Below are 22,121 nucleotides of genomic sequence, written 5' to 3' on the forward strand. Positions count from 1 at the left end.
TCCCTATATGCTGTTTGCTTTAGCAGCTACCAAATATTATTTGGAATCTTGAGTTCTTTTCTAAATTCTTATTCCTAGTGGGCTAACCTTCTTAACAGGCCCTTTTAGTTGTTTTTAGCCACCAAAGAATTCGATCTCAATTACTCGTACAGCTGAAAATGACTAAACATGGCTAAATTATTACTGCCTTTCTATTACTTGGAAATGAAGAGTATATTAAAGTATAGTTTACCAGAGAACAATAGTAAAGTAGGTCTTTATTGACATTTCTTGAGGTCTCTTGATTACAAGTTTCTTCTGAACTAATACGGTATATCTAGTATATCTATATAAAATTTCAGTTTAATTTGAATACTATTTAATTAATTCATATAGTAATTGTTTTAGATTATTGACTAGCTCTTCTCTAATAATCATGAATGTATATAAGTCAGAGCTTTTTAAAACTCATAATAGAAACTAATATTAGCATAAAGAGCCTTTGACTAAATATAAATATGGGATTACTATTTCTTAAACTACTAATGCATTTAAAATAATATATCAAAATGACTGATAGTTTTAGCTGTTGCAATAAATTTATATATATAGGAAGTGACTCCAGTTTGATTTAAAAGATTGTATATCCCACAGACTAATTTTTAATTTTGAAGTTAAAACAAATAGTGGTATCTCGTAGTATTTCATAGAGCTAAGTACAAAGAGTTTTGAATTTTATATGACTTAAATTATTGCTTGGAAATCAGTGTACAGCAGTGCTTTGAGACAGAAAAAAGCTTTCATTGTGTTAGTATAAGTATCATTAAATTAGTGTAAGTTTCATCAAGGATTAGCCAGTTTTGGAGATTTTAGAATAATATTTCAACTACCCTGTTTTTTTTTTTCAGTTTTTATCATAGACACAAATATATTTTAATTTTATCATTCATTCTTATGAATTGAAATAAATTTTATGAAGAAAAACACAGGAGAATTATAAAAATAATGCCTGTACTTAAAGACTAATGTTTTCAAATGGAATGATTGCTTACGTTTATTCTATGCCCTGAAAGAAATGCATCTGAGAAAACTATTTTCATCATTCAGTGGCCATTGGTATAAAATCAGTCTTTGCCCTTGTAAAAGTATATTTCTGTTGTATGTATATAGTTAACCCAAATTTTGACCCACACGCACAAAAAAAGAATTGTTTAGTAAATAGTAAAACATGGCCTTGTCAAAAGTTCATCATAATGTAATTACTGCTTTCCTTTATTATTCTTGACTGGCATGGGATTCCATGGTGAGTTGAAAATACTATGTATTTAATACACTAACTTAATGACTATAACTTAGCAAGAGTTCTCACCTTGTGACCCTGTAACTGACAGACAGGGCAGTGGCTTACTGTTCCTGCCCAGCACTCCAAGAAAAGACCAAGTTAATGCCTGCCAGCTCAGGAAGACACCACCATTCTAAAATTCTACCACTTCCACGCCATCATAACTTGAAGAGGCTGTCTATATAAGAGTGTACGTTTTCTTAGAACTACTGGCTTACTTAGTGTATAATGTATTTTTAAATGAGAATAATAAAATTGTGTACATGTATAAGCTTATATTAAAGCTTTTATGTTTTTCTTTTTACTCTTCGAACACATCAGAGAGCAGAAATAGCTGGAATGCTATCTTAAACCAAAAAACTATTTAAATACTTTTTAAATGCTGCTTAAATGGAGAAGTATATATAAAACATCCAAAACTCTACCTGATAACTATCCCATTGAGAGACTGGTCAATATGACACTGAATCCAAGTCGACCTTCTTCAACAGAGGTAAGAAAACCATGCCTATCAATGGTTTTGAAAAAAAGCAAAAAATATGAATGACATAAAATGTTAGATGCTGATGCTACCATGATCCCAACTTCCTGGGTCACATTTTCAGATTATGGGATTATGCTTCTTGCATCTCTAACCTACTTTCTCTAATCTTCTTTATTACGATTAGCAATGATCGTATCTAGCTTAAATTCTTTAGGGCACAGGATCACTCTGGCTCATACTTTTGACCAATAGTCATCTTTGTTGTACTTTGATAAACAGCCCTACTAATGCATTGTCCACGTACTCTTTCCAGGAGAACTGAGGAAGAATGTACAAGAATAAGGACCACTTTAACTTTAAATTCATGACCATGAGTCTCAAGTGAAATCTTTTCTGGAAGGCATTCATAATATGTGTCACTCATTGACTTACTTTTTTGTACAAGTATTTTGTGACACAATAAATTACCAACAACTTCCTGGTCTTTCTTAGTCTACCCCAATCATCTTTTCACTTTTCATAAACCCACTCTTGTTAAATTCACCTCTTCATCATGAAATTCATTAATTTTCCTAAACATACTTGATCTGATTGAAAACAACAGCTGATACCATTAATCCCTCTCTTTCTTGATAAAATTTCTTCACATTGCTTCTTAAATTATCTTGGACTGTCCCCATTATTTTGGATTTCTTTTTCTGTCCATGGTTGTTCATTCTCAGTCTTCTTTGTTGGAACTTCCTCCTCTTCCTACATCTTTATAGTGGATCATCTCAGCTGTTCTCTCTGCTCTTGTTTTGTGGTAGTCCCATCCAGCCTGTAGATTTGCACTTGTTCTGTAGTGGTCTCATCCAGCCTGTAGAATTTTTTATTTTTGTTTTTGGGTTATTTTACTTTTCAAGACTTGGTTTGTCTTTGTAGCCTTGGACTCACTTTGTAGACCAGGTTGGCCTCGAACTCAAAGAGATCTGCCAGCCTCCCAGAGTGCTGGGATTACAGACATTGGCCACTGCATGTAGCTAAGCCTATAGATTGTAATACTGTTTTTACAAGGGCTTCATTTTTTTTCTCCTTTCCAAATTCCAGTTCTTATATACATATATTCAAGCTGACCATTTGACATTGCTGTTTGGATAATCAGTGAGCATCTCACTTAACATATCTGAAACTGGTTTTTAACCCTGCCCCAGAAACTTGCACTGCTGGTTCCTTTTCTAGGATGATGGCAAATGTTTTTTCTTTTCTGATGCAAATCCTTTTAGCTAATACTTGATTATTCTTGAATACTTGACTATTCTTGACTTCCTAAATACTGGGATTACAGGTGTGCCCCATCATACATATCTTCTAATACATGAATCTTGATTGAATTCTAGGCTGAAAAAAAAACTGAATAAAATTTAACAATATACTCTGAATATAGATCAGATGCTAGTTAACATTAATAAATAATTAAATGTTTTATTGAAAATAGAAATGTTAGAGAGATCCTTATTTATAGTTAATGGATATTAAAACATTTAGGGGTACTTTGATATGAAATTATGGTATCAGATTTACTTTGTTGTGTCGAGAAAGAGAGTACCAGATATAGTGGTGCATACTGGTAATCCCACTATACTTGAACGACAAAGGCAAGAGAATCAAGAGTTAAAAATCTATCTCATGTACAGTGAGTTCAGACAAGAAAGAAAGAGAGAGAGAGAGAGAAAGAAAGAAAAAGAAAGGAAGGAAGGAAAGAAAGAAGGAAGGAAGGAGGGATAGACATAGCAGAATGTTGACTTTTATGTAAATTGTAGATTTTTAAATATTCATAATTTTTGTATGTGTATACATTTTTCATCTGTGAAGTATGCCATGTCTTATAGTGCTTCTGTTAAAAGCATGTATCCCTTCCTCCTTGAAGGTTCTGCTTACTTTGTTACTCTTTTATCGCCTGTTTGCTTCATTCCTCTTCAAGTTTGTTTCCTTCAAGTTTGAGACCTTTCCCTTAGCTCTTCCTGTGACTCTTTCTGTCTCTAGGTGTTCACTTGACTGGATCATTCTTTCCTTCAAGTCTTTGTTCAGACCTCAGCATCGTCCTGCAACACTAACTATTCTATTTAAAACTCACAGCATCTTCATGCCTTTATCTTCCCATTTTTCCTTATCCCAATATCATTATATTTTCTAGTAGATACCCTTTCAAATAAAGTCTTTAGTCTCTTTTATACTCCTTAACCAAAGTTATCTAATCCCTCATAGGACCAAGATTAGTTGGAGGAAAATTAGGTACTTAGTCTGGGTACAGAATTTAAGGAAACACCAATGTGAAGGAACAAACAAAACAAAACAAAACAAACAGTAAATCAAGATAAAAACTTTAATACAACATTTTAAAATTATAGTTATTTCAAAAATTCATAGTGAATAATTTATAAAGACTTTAAATAGAGATAAGATCTAATGCTGTTATGTTGTGAGCCATTTTGAAACATAAGGCAAAAGGAAAAAAATAGGAGACCTATATACATATTCTTTTAATGTGTTTTTAAATGGTTAATGGATTTAATGAAAATATTATTGATGAATTATTTGCTATAAAGCCAGGAGTTTAATATTAGAATAAGATGGTATTTTTCTAAGATTAAAATATTTAACTTTTTTTTTTAAAATGTTCAATTTTTTAACCATGTTAACTTATAGAAAAATATTACATGTATTTCTTTTAAATATGTATATGCATTTAATTTAGGAAATATTAATATAATTGTTAAAGATAAGGTTATAATTAACTTTGTATTCAAACTAGGGAATAAGCTTTTAAATGTTATATTGTTGAAAATAAAGCATAGTCATTGGTAATATTTTATCATCAAAAGTATAGGAGCAATTAATTTGGTTTATAAAACAGCTTAAGCAAAACCTTCCATTCAAGAACCATCTTATCTCCTGTTTAAAAAAAAAAACTACTGGGACAGTAGCCTACCACAGAAGGCACCTGAAAGACTCTACCTAGCAGTGTATCAAAGCAGATGCTGAGACCCATAACAAAGCCTTTGGCAGAGTGTAGGGAATCATATGAAGGAAGGAAGAATTAGTATAACCTAGAGGTGATAGGGAGCCCCACGAGGTCCAAATATATCTGGGCACAGGGGTCTTCTATGAGACTGTTTATCCAACCACGGACCATGCATGGATATAACCTACAACCCCTGCTCAGATGTAGCCCATGGTAGCTCAGTATCCAAGTGGGTTCCCTAGTAAGGGGGACAGGAATTGTTTCTGACATGAACTCAATGTCTGGCTCATTGAGCTTCCCCTCCTTCCCTCCCCCACGAAGGAGGAGCAGCCTTGCTAGGCCACAGATAAGGACATTGCAATCACTCAGTGAACTTGGAAAGGGGCAGGGAGGAGATAAGGGAGGGAGAGAAAGAGGGAGAGGGCTGCAGCTGGGATACAAGTGAATGTATAAAATTATTTAAAAATTAAAAAAATATTTTAAAAAAAAACTCACTGAATACCTTTGTTTCTTTGGCGTTCTTAATAAAGAGTTATAAATAAAAAAACTACTGATTTTAATAACTGGTGTGATTCAAACATTTTAAAAAAGATTAATCCTATTTGTACATGTGCATATGCATGCATACGTGTGTGAGTGTGTGTGTGTGTGTGTGTGTGTGTGTATCATGGGCTATCAGAGCTAAGAGAGGACAGTGTTGGATCACCTGAAACAAGAGTTACAGGCCCCATGGGTGCTGGGAACGAAACTTGGGCAGTTAGCAAGAGCTGACTGTCAGCAAGTGCTCTTAACTTCTGAGCTATCTCTTTAGCCACTTATTAAATCTTTTAAAGTTCCCAGAGATTTAGTTATAGTTAAGAGTATAAGTATTCAAGTTCTTTGAACTTTAATGTGCAGTGGATATCAACCTTTTCTAGAATATAGAACATAAGACTCTGCTATAGTTTTTTTTTTTTTTTTTTTAGTAATCTAAATATTTTAAATGGGTTACTGATTAGAGATATAAAAATATATCATTGATTTAATTTTAAGTAGGTAGTTTGGTACAGTCATCAACAGGCTAAGCTAACATCAAGAATAGATTCTCCCTAGAGCTCTAGGGAATAGATATATACCTCAAACCACAATATTAACTTTTGGATTGTCACTGTGAGACAACAATCCTTCAACCTTTAAAAGGCAGACAATATACAAAGAATAAGGATTCCAGGAGGTCATATTAAAGAAATTGAGAATGTGGAGTGGATGTGTGGGATAAAAGCCAATGATAAGAAAACACCATTTCCATTTCCAGCTTATGATAAGGGTCTGGGGAAGAGACTACAAAGGGCTCAAAAACAGGCCCCTGAAACAGCTCAAGATATAGGCCAAGGAAATGGATGAGGAAGACAAGACCTTCAAGTGGAATCAAGAAGAGGAGTAGAAAAAATCTCAAGGAGCTAAAAGCCAGGCCTGCTGGAAAGGGACCCATAGCCACAAATGGAATTAGGAAGTCTGGTAAAAAATAAGCTGTCCTTGTACTCAAGATAGTAGCAAACGCTCTTTCATTTCTATTTAAACATCTGGATTTCCTGCTGTAACATCTTTTTACCACCTAAAGCTATGAAGTGTTATCCTGGAGCTTGTTGTACATTGTAGTAAACTTTTGTTTAGAAAGAAGAACAGAAAGAAAAAGGAAGGAGAGAGAGAGAGGGGGAAAGAGAGAGAGCACCTAATATTCTTACTGGATGCCACAGGAAGAGTGTCATTTATCAAAGGTACTGAGTAGGCTGTGAGCCAACAGGTATTGTTGTTTCAAAGGAAAATGCGTTCCAAGTGTCACGTGGTCAACCTGACAAATTGTTGTTTTAGCGTTTTTAGATAAGTGCATATATGCTGTATTTCGATTGTATTTATGTAATTTAAATTCTATAGGAAATAAATTGATTCTTTTTCTACTTTAGAAAAAATTTAACTGATGTTTTTCTTATTCAGTTGGTGGAACTTCATGTTTTTTATGTCCCTGAAGGATCGTGGAACTATAAATTAAATACTATTTCAATAGAAGTTATTAACAAGTTTATTTCTGCTGGATTTATAAGGCAAGTATTGTGTGGTCATAAAACAATCTCTATTAAAAAAAATATAGGCTGGAGAGCTGGCTCAGATGTTAAGAGCACTGGCTGATGACTAAAGGTCATCAGTTCAATTCCCAGAAACTACATGGTGGCTCACAACCTTCTATAATGAGATCTGGGTCTCTCTTCTGTCATGCAGGTATACATGCAGGCAGAACACTGTATATACATGATAAATAAGCCTTTAAAAAAAGAGAACTATATTTTCTAGAAATTAAAAAATCTTGTAAGTGAAAAATATTCATATGATTTATTCCTAGTTCAATAAATGCTGTCAATAAACAGTACTGTGTAAGGCTAGTGATATAGATCAAAGATAAAGTGATAAACAAGGCCCCAGATGTGATCACCAATACTGCAAGAAATATAGAAGCTTTGTATCTTAAACATTGCTACAGGGAAAGATGTCGCCTGGCCATAATACTACTACTGCTCAGAAAACCATGTATGACCTGCTTATTACAAAGATTGCACACAAATGTAATTACCAGAAATTATCTAAAATTTAAAACCAGTTGAAATATGAACAGTAGTAGTTAAAGCAATATATTGACAATGGTCTTTATAATTGTTTAAAATGTTGGCATATATATATATATATATATATATATATGGGTATTTTCACATTTAGACAGACATGACACTATGTGATTTGGCAATTTGTTTTCCCCTTGAATGTATCTCTCCCCCTAAAATTTCTTATGTGTTTCTCCAGTCACTTTGATTTCCTTTCTGTTCTATATATATAGTCATTATATATAGACCTGAGCTGCTGAGATTTGTCAACAACTAAAAGCACTTACCACACAAGCCTAGCAACCTGAGTTCAATTCCTGGAACCCACATGAAGGTAGAGGGGGAGAAGCAACCCACAAAGTTGTCCTCCAATCTCTATGCACAACCATACATAGGAACAATTTTTGGGAAAAAGTATATAAATTCCATATCAAAGTTTTGTTTTAATTACAAAACATGGATATAGATTAGCAAAACAGACATTTTTTTCAATACTAAAAGCATTCATTTGTTAATTTTAAGGGACATTTTTAATCTTTTGTTTTGAAAAGTACTTACTAGAAACCCTCAAAGTTCTAGGATGTATAGAAACATTATATACATTAAATTAGTTTAATACATTTAATTATTTACATTTGAGTTAGCTGACTAAACTTGTTGATTCATTAATATGTTCAAAATCTATTTAAAACAATGTCATGGTATTTCAGAGTATCTCCTCAACTAACTTTACAAGCTCTGAGGGAGCGCCTTGGTGAGTTTCTTGGTGTAGATGCTGTTGCAGAAAAATTTTTATTTCTGAAATGCATTGGAAATAATTTAGCTGTGGTAAGTTTCCTTGCCTTTTTTCCTTTTTAATAAAGTTTGCTTTTTCAAATTACATTTCTTAAATGCTTACCAAGTCAGTTCCTTCTCCTACTATGAGATCATTTAGGACAAATTCTAAAATGTTTGTAATATTTTATTTTAAACAAATATTTGTTAACATCTTCTTGCATATAGAGATAAATGTGGAATCTGTCCTTAAAGTATATTTGGTTAGTGGTGAAATAAATTATGTAATGTGAATACATTAAATGTCATATTTTATATTGTGAAGAAGAAGATTTTCCAGCAGAAGGAAAGGGAAGGTAGGGGACACTGAGGAAGAAATGATACTCAGGCTTGGATCTTGAAAGATAATATTTGATCTTGGAAATAATGAAGAGCCAGAAAAGATTTCTGACCAAAGAAATAAAATGATCAGAGGAGTAAGAATCATGCAACCAATCGTGTCAAAAAGTGGGGAGGGAGATCAGAGAACCAATCATAAAGCACACTTTTGAAGGTCTTGAATGCCAGATGAACACTTAATAATTTTTTTTTTCTGAAGACTTGGAGTTTTTGAGCAAAAGAATAGCACAGTTATATCTTTTAATGAAAATTACTCGACCTTTATTGAGAAGTAGAAGATGTTATGGGTACAAGTTCTAGCCAGTTATACCATCTGAGAAAGTTACTTCATTTTTATGCCTGTGCCTTCTTGTCTATGAATTACAGATGATGTTCATGTTCCTCTAATGGAATTATAAAGATTAACTGAACTAATTTATGTACTGCACACAGAATAGTGCGAGACATACACTGCTTCTCATGCAAATGATTATCATAATTATTATTAGAGGACATAGAATTTTGATTGTTGGTTCTGTGAATAGAAGTAGGATCAGATTGTACATTCTCTGTGATCTAGCCATAGTTGCTGTTTATATTTATATGCTGTATGTCTTCCATAGAAAAGCACAGAAAAATAATTGAAAAAGATTATCAAAGATTTCATTTTTTTCTTATGTATTCAATTTCTAGGTGAAGGAAAAGCAAGAATCAGAACTGAAACTGAAATCATTTGCTCCTCCATATGTATGTACTATAATCTTAAAGTTAGACTAATTTTAAAACTTAAAGTGGATTTTGTTGGTTTTTGACCTTTAAAAAAATTTCCTATGTTTTAGGCTCTTCAACCAGAATTATATTTGCTTCCTGTAATAGATCATTTAGGAAATGTTTATTCAGCATCAACAGTTACTTTAGATGAACGGCAGAGTAATAATGACACTACGGAGATTAATGGAACAATCCATAGACCAGATAGTGTAACTTTGTCAGAGGATGAACCTGGAGATCCAAGTTTGTTGGAAAATACTTGGAAAGAATTTACAGATGAGGAAGAAGGTGATTTCAATTAAAATGGGACAGACAAAGAATTTCTTATATATAGTAAATTTGAACACTCAAGCCTATTTACAAATTTTGGGCAAATCTAACCTTACAAATAGAGGCAAGATACAAAGAAAACTGTAGTTCAATTAGGGCTTAAAAATGGACAAGCGGGAAAGAAAAACAGTGAAATACTTTGTTAAAAATGAATTGAGGGTTAGGGAGGCAGCTCAGGGTGTAATGTGCTAGGCTTGCAAACATAAGGGCCCATATTCCGAGCCTGTGTAAAACCAAACAAAGAAAGTTAGGCATGAGGGTGTGCACTTGGATCACAGCATTGGGGAGGCAGAGACAGATCCTTGGGATTTTTCTAGCCTACCTAGACTGGCCTCGTTGGTGAGCTCCAAGCCAGGGAGAGACCCAATCTCAAAAACACAATGGTGTGAGCTGGAAAGATGATTCAGAAGCTAAGCGCATTTTCTGTTCTTGCAGAGGACTTGAGTTTGGTTTCTACTATCCACATCAGGCTAATCACAACTACTTATATCTCCAGCCCAGGAGATCTGAAACCCCCTTCTGGCCTCCTGCACCTGCACTGGTGTACATACCCATACAGACATATATAATTAAAAATAAAGTAGATCTTTAAAAGCACAGACAGAAGTATATGGTACTTGAAGAAAGACACCTAATATTGACTTCTGATTTCTATAGGTACATGTGCACACACACCTATACACATAAAAGTAATTATATCCTCTAGATTGTGATTGTTGTCCCAGAGGCTTACTGCTAAATAAGTTCACCCTTTCTAGTTCCTTCTGAACTCTGGCTGGTTCAACTCACCTCTTCTTGCTCAAAACTCCTATTCAAGCTGACTGATTCAAACTGTCCTCACTCAGATTCTCCCTGAATTGCTTTGCTTGGACAAACTGCCCCTGATTTTCGTGAACTGAACTGCACTGAACTGAACTCCAGTGCATTCACTCCGAACTGACTGCCAAGTGACTGACCTCAACTCCCCTTCAACTGCCTCTCTCTGCACTCTTCCTAATAACCTCTTTTTCCTGTGCTGTTTTCATGGGAGTTGGGTGTATCCTGTCTATGACTCATTCTGGCAAGTCTTTCTCTGATTTCTCACTTTGTCTGCCCCTCAGTTAGATGTCACTTTCAAACATGCCTGCTTCCTTCTATAAATTAAACTTACTTTCAATTTTTGGGATTAAAGGTGTGTACTAAGGGCATGTCTGCACTCCAGCCAGATCACAGAGACCTAGAAGGCCTTTAGATGTGATCCCTTGCCAGAGCAGCCTTGTTGCTGGATTAAAATTTTTCTACACAGACACTGGTGCACCTACATACACATGTATACACACAAAATGGCAGATAAGCAAACTGCTTTAATTAAATTAAGGTTACATAAACAAAACTGTTTAGAAAAATGTCACCTGAACATTTTTATAATTTTCATGGGCAAATAAGCTGTGAAAGGAAAGAGCAGGTCTACTAGATGTTAGTGAAGTACATCTCTCCTGAACTAATAGCAGCATCCATTACAGCTGAAGGATATTGCTTCATAACTATATTTCTTGTCATCTCAGTTTAATCTACAACCAGATGATATTTCAGACTTAGCAATTCCTTTAATATTTTCTGCATTAATATTTAATATTACTTGATGTGAGATAGATATTTGGTTAGAATCTTTATCTTGGCATGTCTCTAATTTTCATTTATGATAATCACCTATGAACTAAGGGGAAAAATAAGAACATTCACAGTAAAATTCAGTATTTCTGAATAGTACAAGGGAGAGTGCCTAATGAAGGTGCAGTTGCTCTTCATAAATCTTTGAGTTGTGTGAGATTTCATATTCTACATGAATTATGATAACTGCGCACAACTTTTTAAAACTTGGTAGAAATGTTAAATTACGCTAATTCCTCACAAATGTGGTTATTTTACATTTATTTGTATGTATGTCTGTGTGGAGGTCAGAGAAAACATGTAGGAATGCGTTCTCTCCTTCTACCATGCTGGTTCCAGGGGTTTAAACTCAAGTCTTCAGATCTGATGAGTGCTTTTACCTGTTAAACCATCCTGCCAGCCCAAGACATATTTTTTAAAGTAACTTTTATTTTTTATATTAATTAGTTTATTCACTTTTTATCCCAGCTGTATCCCCCTTCCTCATTCCCTCCCAATCCCACCTTCGCTTCCTCATCTCCTCCCATTCCCCTCTCCAAGTACATTGATAGGGGAAGTCCTCCTCCCCTTCCATCTGACCCTAGCTTATCAGGTCTCATCAGGACTGGCTGCATTGTTCTCCTCTGTGGCCTGGCAAGGCTGCTCCCCCCTCATGGGGAGGAGAACAAAGAGCCAGCCACTAGGTTCATGTCAGAGACAGTCTCTGTTCCCCTTACTAGGTGACCCACTTGCACACTGAGCTGCCATGGGCTACATCTGTGCAGAGGTTCTAGGTTATCTCCATGCATAGTCCTTGGTTGGAGTATCAGTCTCAGAAAAGAGAGACATGGTTCTTAAATTGGATTCATTTTTGGTCCTTTTCTAAAAACAAAACAAACAAAAAACATACAATTTAAATGAGATGCTAATGCATGCCTATTCTTTAAAGTTCCAAAAACTGCAGTATGTATCAAGAAAAAACATTAATAATGATTCTACTAATCAGAAGTAACGTGTCAAAATTTTGATATGTATGTGTTCTGACGCTTATTGATCATGTGGTTTGAGTGTGAAATATTTCCATAAGGATCATGTATTTGAAGACTTTTGCCCCTAGCTGCTGGTGCTGTGTTAGGAAGCCTGTTAAACCTTTAGGCCATTAACCTATGGGGGTGGGAGGTAGCATGTCCTCCGCAGCTGCATGTGTGAGCAACTGGTCCTCAGCTTATGGCATTGTTTTAGGAAGTTGTGGAAGCTTGCATATGAGGCCTTGTACACAGACATGAGGCCATAAATGCAGCAGGGCTTGGTGTTTGTAGGTCACTGCCACATCTACCACAAGCTCTTGGCTTCCTAGTCATTTCCATATAACAAGCAACTGCCACAGGCTCTTGCCATAAGAGCCACAGCCTCCTCTATAACCATGAGCGCCACCATGTTCTCCCAACTTTGAACTATATGTCTTGCTATTTCTTCATTTAGAAATGTTCATAAACTGGCTTTGGGTGATAGCCATCCACACTTTTATGCTTAGTCAAATATATTTTCAAGTTGTATATTTTGACTCATCCATTTTATTTGGATGAGTTATTGTAATATAGCTATTTATTGTCATAGCAACAATTTTTCATTTGTATTTTTTCATCCTACAAGAAGGAATTTATAATTTTTTATTGTTTAGGTTGGTATATAAAGACATTTCTTGAAAATATTCTTTATTTTATTTTATTTTATTTATTTATTTATTTATTTATTTATTTTAATCACAGGTCATTCACTTGTATCCCAGCCGTAGCCTCCTCCTTCTTTCCCTCCCTCCCTCCCTACCTCATCTCCTTCCTGCCCCCTTCCAAGCCCACTGATAGTCCTCTTCCCCTTTCATCTGACCCTAGCCTAGCAGGTATCTTCAGGACTGGCTGCAATGTCCTTATCTGTGGCCTAGCAAAGCTGCTCCTCCCTCGGGGGGGGAGGGGGGCCAGTGAACCAGTCATTAAATTCATGTCAGAAATAGTCCTTGTCCCCCTTACTAGGGAACCCACTTGGATACTGAGCTACCATGGGCTACATCTGAGCAGGGGTTCTAGGTTATATCCATGCATGGTCCTTGGTTAGAGAAACAGTCTCATAGAAGACCCCTGTGCCCTGATATATTTGGTCCTTGTGGAGCTCCTGTCCCCTCTAGGTCATACTAACTTCCCTTCTTTCATATGATTCCCTGCACTCTGCTGAAGGTTTGGTTATCAGTCTCAGCATCTGCTTTGATACACTGCTAGGTAGAGTCTTTCAGATGCCCTCTGTGGTAGGCTCCTGTTCTATTAGTCTATTTTATGTAGAAGAGCTGAAATCATTTCTTTCCTTCTCATTCACCCTGTTCAGTTTCTTCTGAATGTGAATTATCCTCATTGGAAAAACAAGGCTGCTGAGAACATTTTAAATGTATGTTTAACATGTTTATTAAAATGAAGAAAGGGAAAAATGGAACATCCCTGATCTGAAACTTAAAGTCAGTGCCCCCAAATAAAAATACCCTAGATTCTGAAACTTTTAAAATGCTGACTTGAATACCTCCAGAATGCTCCCTTCATATAATCATGATGTGGATGGAATTCTCAGGATTTAGTTAATGGGGGTTTATTCAAACATTTTTACCATTATAGTCTGAGGGCAGAGGATGAAGAGGTAGCATTAACTTGATTTAAGAACTCTGTGTACAAGCTAAAAAATTCAATGGACAGTGGAAGCCACCTGGAGTATTTAACAAGAGTGACAGGATGGAATTTCAGTCCTAGAAACACAATTTAGGTAACAATAAGAATAGACTTGGGCACTACAGGCCTGATCTAGGAAAATAACAGTTGGGATTTGAAATCAGATCTTGAAGTCAGGGATTTGTAAGGTTTGGAACATGTGCTTCACTTCACCACTGTTCTACTTTAAGGGGAAGAAATGGTGAAGTCATACCTGCTATGACAATGCCAGAACTTGAGCTGTGTTTCATTAAAGCCGATGTATACAGGAACTAGAAGCATATTGAATTTTCACTGTTGATTTAAAATGTTACACAGATTATTAGTTCGCTTGTACACTTCACACGCCTTTTCCTTTCTCGAGTTTCTCTTAACTTTGTGACAAATAACTCACAATACAAATCTTAGTTTCACGGTAATTCCCTTTTCTGTGAGTCTGTATATTTTTACAAAACATTTTATCATTTTACAAGGGTAAATATAGAAATAGGAATTTTTATATAAAGTTGCATAGATATCATGCTTGCCATGTATCATGCTTTGAAATATCGTTGGTAGGAATGAAAAATGTGCATCTTCTGTTCCTACCAGATTGGACACACAGATATTCTAGATTTTGCATTGTCATTTCTTTGCTGGGAGTGGGGGGATGGGGAATGTGAGCAGAGTGGTGTTTCACTACTTTTAAGTACCTGTTATATTCAGTTATGATTAATTTAACATTAATTAGATAATTTTGAAAGTTCCTGTTTTCTTGACTTTGCCAGTGTCAACGTGGAAATGAGTGGTAGCTAAATTAAAAGTAAAGTGATACAGCTTCAATTTGAAAAAAATATTTTGTTTGTTTGTTTGTTTATATGCATTGGAGTTTTACCTGCTGTATGTGTACTGAAGTCATGCAGTGTCCAAGGAGGCCAGAAAAGGGGGCATTGGATCCTCTGGCTTAAGAATTAACAGATGGTTGCAAGCCACCAGCTCTCCACCCCTCAGAATTTCTATTTAAATAAAGGAGATTTTATGAGTAGAAATGTGGATAAAATAAAAGTTTTCTTCTGTTTTCATACCTGCTTTTTCTTAAGTATGATCGTCAGAACATTATTTCAAAAGCATCTCTAAAAAGCAAAAGGTTTTATGAAGACTAAGCTTGATAAAACCTAACTTATTTCCTCTTTTAGATTCATGTTGCACATAAGAAATATTGCAGTAGTATGTGTGCACATGTGTGTGTTTGTGGTGTTATGTTTTAAGGTGGGTGATCAATTGAGTTCACCAAAGAATCTTTTATTCACATAAACTAATATTTTGTGAAACTTATTCTGAAAAATATAGATTTGTATTTACGAAGGTCATGAGATAAGGTTATAAATGTATAAATATATATTTGTATATATAAATATATATACTATATAAATGTATAAATATATATGCTATATATTTATATATATAAATGTATAAATATATATACTATATATTTATATATAAATGTATAAATATATGCTATATATTTATATATAGTATAAATATATATATTTATATATATAAATGTATAAATATATATATATACACACACACAATATGAAAAGAAAGCTTATTTTACTATTTTCCTAATGTGTGGATTTTATTTGCCATTGCATGAACATAAACATCAGTTGAGGAAAGCCAGATTATACCAAATCACCGTGGAAATTCCAAGCTGTCAGGAACATTGGATGAATTAAATGATTGTTTTATGAACCTAAAAAGGTAATTACTACCAATGGTGATTGTATAGATCCTAATCTTGAGTATAAAGAAAATAATGTATTTATATAACAATTTAGATTACAGCCTTTTTGAATTAAGCAACAATTGTATGAGCAAAAGAATTATATTCACTAAAGAATTGTTTATAAAATTTCTAATTATTTTTAATCTTAACATAGATCCATAATGATGTGTAATCATATTAAATGTAGTTTCTGTTGACATAATGGAAAGTAAATATATGGCCCAGCATGAGTCTATTAAAAAGAAAAGAAAAGAAAAGAAACAGGGTCTCATTATGATGCCCAAGCTGGTCCTGAAACCATGGGCTCAAGCAGTCCTCTACATCAGCCAGGGAAAGTTAGGACTACTTACACAGGCCACTCATCTGGCTCTGAGGTTAACTTCAAACATTTTAAAAGTTATACTTGTGTTCTTATACTGTGCATGCAATTATTAATGTATGAATAGTGGGGCTGGAGAGATGGCTCAGTGGTTAAGAACACTGTCTGCTCTTACAGGGGTCCAGAATTCAATTCCCAGCAACCACATTGTGGCTCACAACCATCCATACTGGGATCTGATGCTTTCTTCTGGCATGCAGGTGTACATGCAGTCAGATTACTAATATATATAAAATAAATAAATAATTCTTTCAAAAATATATGAATATGTAGATATTAATACTCATGGAATCGAGTTTTAATATGGCTTTCAAATCTGTTGTTTTTTTTCAGTCCGTTTTTTTGGAGAGATGAGGAGGAGGAGGAACAGGATGGACAGGAGGAGGATGACGCAACCACCAGTAGAATTCAGGCCAAACTGGTAAGACATTAAAATTTTTACTTAAATGTAACACTTCAACATAACATAAATAGAGAAATTAAAACTGAGCTAGAGATTAAATTTATTTATAATGCTATAAATATATTCTTTTTTCTCATTTTTTAATTCTTTTTTTATTTTTTTCTTATCAGTTACAATATATTCTTATAATATCAGGATTGTCACTGGAAATTCAATTTTTGTTTCTGCTTTTCTGAAAAGATATGTCCAAATGAATGGAATAAAAATGCTATCTGCAACAGCTTTTTATATTATTTTCCTAAATGTTTTCACTGTTTTTAAGGCACTCTAACCTTTGATTGGCAATTTTATTAGATAATGTTACTGAAAATTCTTTTAAGTGTATTTTATTAACTCAGCTCTTTAGAACAGATTTTCTGAGTGTGATGACAGAGTAGATAGTATCTGTTGACTGTTGTCCACAGTTTTCAGTCACTAGCTGTTTGATATGGTTAGCAACAGTCTAGAGCAGCGAGTGGACACTGTTTACATCATCAGTTGATTCTGAAGAGCTAAGAAGAAATGGAGAGGATTTTGTAAACATCTGCAGCATGGATTTAGGACATTATTAAGATGCTAGCTATAAGCATCTTAATAATGCTATAATGCTTAGCTAGCTATAATAGCTAGCTATAAGCATCTATTACCAGGCACTATTCTAAGCATTTCATAGATATCGATTCATTTCATTCCCATTTCCTCTGCAAACAACAACAAATCTTATGAGGTAGATATGATTATAAATCTTGGTTGTTAACTTAATTGGATTGAAATATGCCTAGGAATTGGTAAGGCACGTTTCTGTGTGTGTCTCTGAGGATGCTTCCAGAGAGACAAGTGGGGAAGATCCAACTTCAATAAAGATGTCATGCTCCAGCATGCTGGGGGCTGTGCAGAACACAAGCGGAGGAAGGAGAAAGTCTTCTTGGTAGATATTCTTGTTCTGGTACCTGGGCACTATGAAGTAAATATTTTGCTGGGCCACACAGTCATGCTGCCATGTTGTCTGCCTCATCACAGGCACACTAATCATAGAGAGAGACAGCTGTGGACTGAAATCTTTAAAACTAGTGCTGAAAGCAATCTTTGCTTCCCGCAGACATTGTCAAATACAGGTGTTTTCAGTGGCTAAGCATTTTTTTTCCTACTAACTTAATTCAATGGAATTCACATCTTGGTCATTAGCCCTCTAGAAACACCTTTTCTTTCTAAAGGGATTGCTCACGCTTTTAGAAATTGTATCTGGTCATGATAACCACCTCCAGTCCCCTGTGTGCGTATTTTCAGTTCCTTGCTTTTGTACCCTCTCATTCAAATCTTCCTGATCTAGGTGGAGTCCTGCCTTTCTAGAATGGAGCACAATTGACATTTCTATGCTATCTGTGTATAGTGTTTTCTAATAAAAAATGTTCATCTGACTTTGCTGGAATGTGAGCTCCTGGCCATGCTATGGGTTACATTTACATATAAATTGCAGGATTCTGTGATCTTATGCTGTACATACGTTATATTTGTCTTCTTTTTAGGGCATCTGAAAGAGAATTTTTAATTTCCATTACCTTGTAGAGTCTTGATTGTGTAACCGACTAAAATAATCTACAGAAACAAAATACAAGACTTGATTATTCAAAAGTTGTAACTAGTAAATTAGAGAATTAAAAACCTAACAATTCAAGTAACAATTTTACTTCCTATAAAAGCAATGAGAGAAAGCATCAACATGGCATATAGGCTTAACAAGAAAAGGTAAAAATAAGAAAATTGAAAAAATTGGGGCAAGAGTTGGCAAGATGGCTCAGCAGGTTAAGGCACTTTCCATCAAGCCTGATGATACCAGGACACACTTGATTGAAGAGAGAACTGAGTCCTGCAAGTTGTCATCTGACCTCCACAGGCATATACCACACACAAAACAAACATATAGATGCAAAAAGAAGAAGGAGAAGGAAGGAAGAAGGAAGAGAAAGAGGAGGAGAAGTAAGTCAGTTGAATATAACACACAGGAAGTAGGACATATACGAATAAGATACAAAACAATATGCTAACATTTAGAAATTGCAAAGACTTGGGATTGGGAGGGGAGGAGGGAGGGGCTCATGGGGGGATGCAGAATGAATAAAGTGTAATTGATGAAAAAAAAATAAACTAAGCCACGAAAATAAAAAAAAAAAGAAATTGCAAAGACTCATCAATTTTCTTGGCAAGTATAGATTATCAAAATTGACTCAGGGTGAAAAAATCAATAGCATCTTAAAAACGTTAAGAAGCTATTATATTGAGCCACTAAAACTAGAAATCTTGAAAAGGAATCACACTTGGAAGAAAGATAACAAATTTCTAAAGCTTTTGTTTATACTGTCTTCATAAAATGCCCAAGTAATAGTGAAATAGAGAGACAAGACATGAGACATAATCTATAGCTAGAAACATAGAATTGGGAGTTCATCACTATATAGTAAAAGCACATTGCTGGTGTGCATTAGCAAACGCATGTAGACAAAATGAAAGAATGTTTCCTGCTCTCAAGTTCTGTTCATTCTCATGCTTGCTTACAGGTAGGTGAGGAGCACTGCACACTGCCAGGTCTTAATGACTTGCCTTCTCAACGAAGTTTAAGATTAACTGATAAGTCTCTATTAAAAATTGAGAGTAAGTATTTGTGACATCATGAGTATAGATATTTCTATGTGAGGCAAATTTAAATATGTTAACAAGAAGTTATTGTGTAATGGCCAAAAAAAGCTTCTGTTTGTGAATGTTTTTAAACTTATGGAGATAGATGGTGGGAATGGTTATACAACATTGTAATAACTTAGTGTCACTTAATTGTACACTGAAAAGGGTGAAATAGTAAATTTTGTTATATATATTTTATTATAAAAAAGCTAGATATATTAATGTTATTTTGGTTACAGTATATAGTTAGTCACTAATATCATTTCATTCACAAATATGCATTTTCCATGTAAGATATACCTACAATAACTTTGGGCCCCAAGTAAATTGACCAAAAATTTAGAAGCTAAAAAAAGTAAGAATAACTTAAACTTGACCACCTAGTTTCACATATATATGTAAATGCAGAAGAAATGTACTGTTTTACAATCCATGCAAATCAAAATGTTTCCTCCGTTCTCTCCATAGTGGTAAGAGCAAAAAGAATAACATGTTTTATGTAAAATTTATTCTTGTTGTTTACACACTTTCAGGTTTTTAACTCTTCTTTTGGAATATGAACCATCTTTTAGCTTTTCAGAATTGATGAGTATGGTTATAATCTCTCTAGGAGAGAAGCTTATTGAACAAATGAAACAAGTAAAAGAAGAAAGAAGATATTTGGAAAATATTAGAGACGAACTAATAAAAAAAGTTGAAAAGCTGTTTGAACAAAATAAATCGAAACAATATCATGGTAAAGTTTATTACCCATATTTTATAACTATAAAGAAAACAAATCCTAAGTTCTACAAAATTGATACTTTCATTATAAATAACATTATAATTAATATTTAGTTTCACTTGTTATACTTTAAGTAAAACATGATTGAAATTCATTCAACATAGAAAACACAATCATTTCTCAACTTTTATACAATATGCTTTGCATATGGCTTTGTAAACTAAAACTTATTATTTTTTGCCACCAAATTTATTTTTAATTAATGCTTTCACCTATTTAAGTATTTATATGTTTAGCAGATTTAGACACTGCTATAGGGCTGAGGAGATGGTAACAGGCACATACAATCATTTTCCTACCATTGTAAGTTTTAGGGTCCAATGGAGAAATGAGAACCAAGTGAAGAATAATGATAGATCTTGTTTAGTGCTATTGTAAACAAACTGTACAATTGTATGGATAGGAATTTGAAGGAAGAACACCTAAATTGGATGGGGAAAAAAATCAAAAAAGCCTTTGAGAAAAAATGGGATATACTAGGATCCAAGTGTTTCCTGACTCCATGCCCTCTGCCGTGCTTTTCCCTAGTCATCAGTAATCTTTTTCAACTTGTTCTCCTCCTCAGTTCTACTCTGCTCACTAGGTTGTTTCCCACAGGTCATTCAAGATCATATACCATGAACTGTAGCAGCCATCTTTGAGTCTTTGAACTGCCCTTGGTGCTTAATTTTGGGATAATGTGCCTCTCTGCTAGTATGAATACATGATGGAACTTAAGAGAAAAAGTCATTTGCTTGCAATAAAATCAGAAGCAATATGATTAGGGCTAGTAGGAATGAATGGAAATGTGAGCCAGAGTGAAGAAAGTAAAATATAATGGTTTGGGAAATGTTAAATTATTTGAGAGGCCTTCATTTGGGGTTGCGTTTGAGTATTATAAAGAAAATGCCATAAATGGAATGAACTTATTTTAGGATTCTTGATTTACAGCAAAATACTAGAACTGCACTAAAAGTGACTGAGGGCCACAGACCATTTCATAAGCTCTGAAGACTATTCAAAAAGACTATTAGTCACTGTAAAAGCAGCAGCAGCGACTCAGCCTTGTAATGCTGAAAGTCAAATGAACACTGCACTAAAAGTCACAGGGCCTTGATTCCAACACTGAATCAGGCTTTTACTTATGCAAGTTTTTTATATATCTAAAATGAAAATTATGAGTCACTTACAAGTAACACACACACACTCGCACACTCAGATATTTAGTGATCCTGCTTTGTGCCAGCTATTGTTTTAAGCACTAAGGATGCAACAATGAAGAGAATAGAATAGACCTGGGCCTGGCCTGCTATGAGAGCATGCTTCCAAATGGTAGGAGTCTGATAATAAACAAGACAATATCAATTAAAATGATCCACATTTTAAACTAATTTTAAAAAGCACAGTTGGGGCTGGAGAAATGGCTTAGTGGGAAGAGAACCAGCTGCTTGCTGTTCAATTCTCAACTACCACCTGTAACTCCAGCTTCAGGGGATTCAGTACCTTCTGGCCTCTGTGGGAAATATATACACATGGTGCCCAGACATAAATGTTGGTGAAAACCCATAAAAAAAAACAAAACAAATAACAACAACAACAAAAATCACAATTAAGAGTAACACGTCATGGTGCTGTATCTAGGATTGCTAGGAAGACATTTCTGACACATGGAGAGCAGTGCTGTGTTGGCAGTAGGGCACTGGTAGAAGCTGCTGAAATCAGATAGCAGGGTTGGAGAGACAGCTAGGTTCTGAGCTAAAGTTCCATGCAACTATGGGACATGAGACCACCTTAAATGTAGAATTTTTTCATGTAAGTTTTCAGTTCTATGATAATCTCAAAGAAATAAATACAGGGGCATCTTGGTGGCATTCCACTTTGCAGACTGTTTATATTTAGCTTTTCCTGAGTACTGAAATAATTTACTTTTCTCAGCAAAGGGCCTTGTATAGAGGGATGTTAAGTTCAGAACATGGCTATTCTGGCAGGGGATCGCATTCACAGCCCTTCTATGTCTGTGTGATC

At 34.6% G+C, this 22,121-nt stretch overlaps 1 protein-coding gene and 1 pseudogene across 1 annotated transcript in view; both read left to right on the forward strand.

Moving 5' to 3' along the window:
- The window catches only part of Spata1 (spermatogenesis associated 1), a 41,463-nt gene that overhangs the window by 3,861 nt on the left and 15,481 nt on the right, over positions 1-22,121 (forward strand). Inside the window, exons 2-10 of the mRNA XM_060392564.1 lie at positions 1,643-1,814; positions 6,781-6,887; positions 8,150-8,267; positions 9,285-9,338; positions 9,431-9,650; positions 15,718-15,811; positions 16,549-16,636; positions 19,213-19,306; positions 19,944-20,069. Of these exons, the coding sequence (XP_060248547.1) occupies positions 1,701-1,814; positions 6,781-6,887; positions 8,150-8,267; positions 9,285-9,338; positions 9,431-9,650; positions 15,718-15,811; positions 16,549-16,636; positions 19,213-19,306; positions 19,944-20,069 (1,015 nt within the window). The 5' untranslated portion in view covers positions 1,643-1,700. The remainder of the gene's footprint in view (positions 1-1,642; positions 1,815-6,780; positions 6,888-8,149; positions 8,268-9,284; positions 9,339-9,430; positions 9,651-15,717; positions 15,812-16,548; positions 16,637-19,212; positions 19,307-19,943; positions 20,070-22,121) is intronic.
- On the forward strand, positions 6,104-6,698 carry LOC110540241 (translation machinery-associated protein 7-like; annotated as a pseudogene).

Source organism: Meriones unguiculatus, chromosome 10 (genome assembly GCF_030254825.1).
Source record: "Meriones unguiculatus strain TT.TT164.6M chromosome 10, Bangor_MerUng_6.1, whole genome shotgun sequence".
Classification (NCBI taxonomy): Eukaryota; Metazoa; Chordata; class Mammalia; order Rodentia; family Muridae; genus Meriones; species Meriones unguiculatus.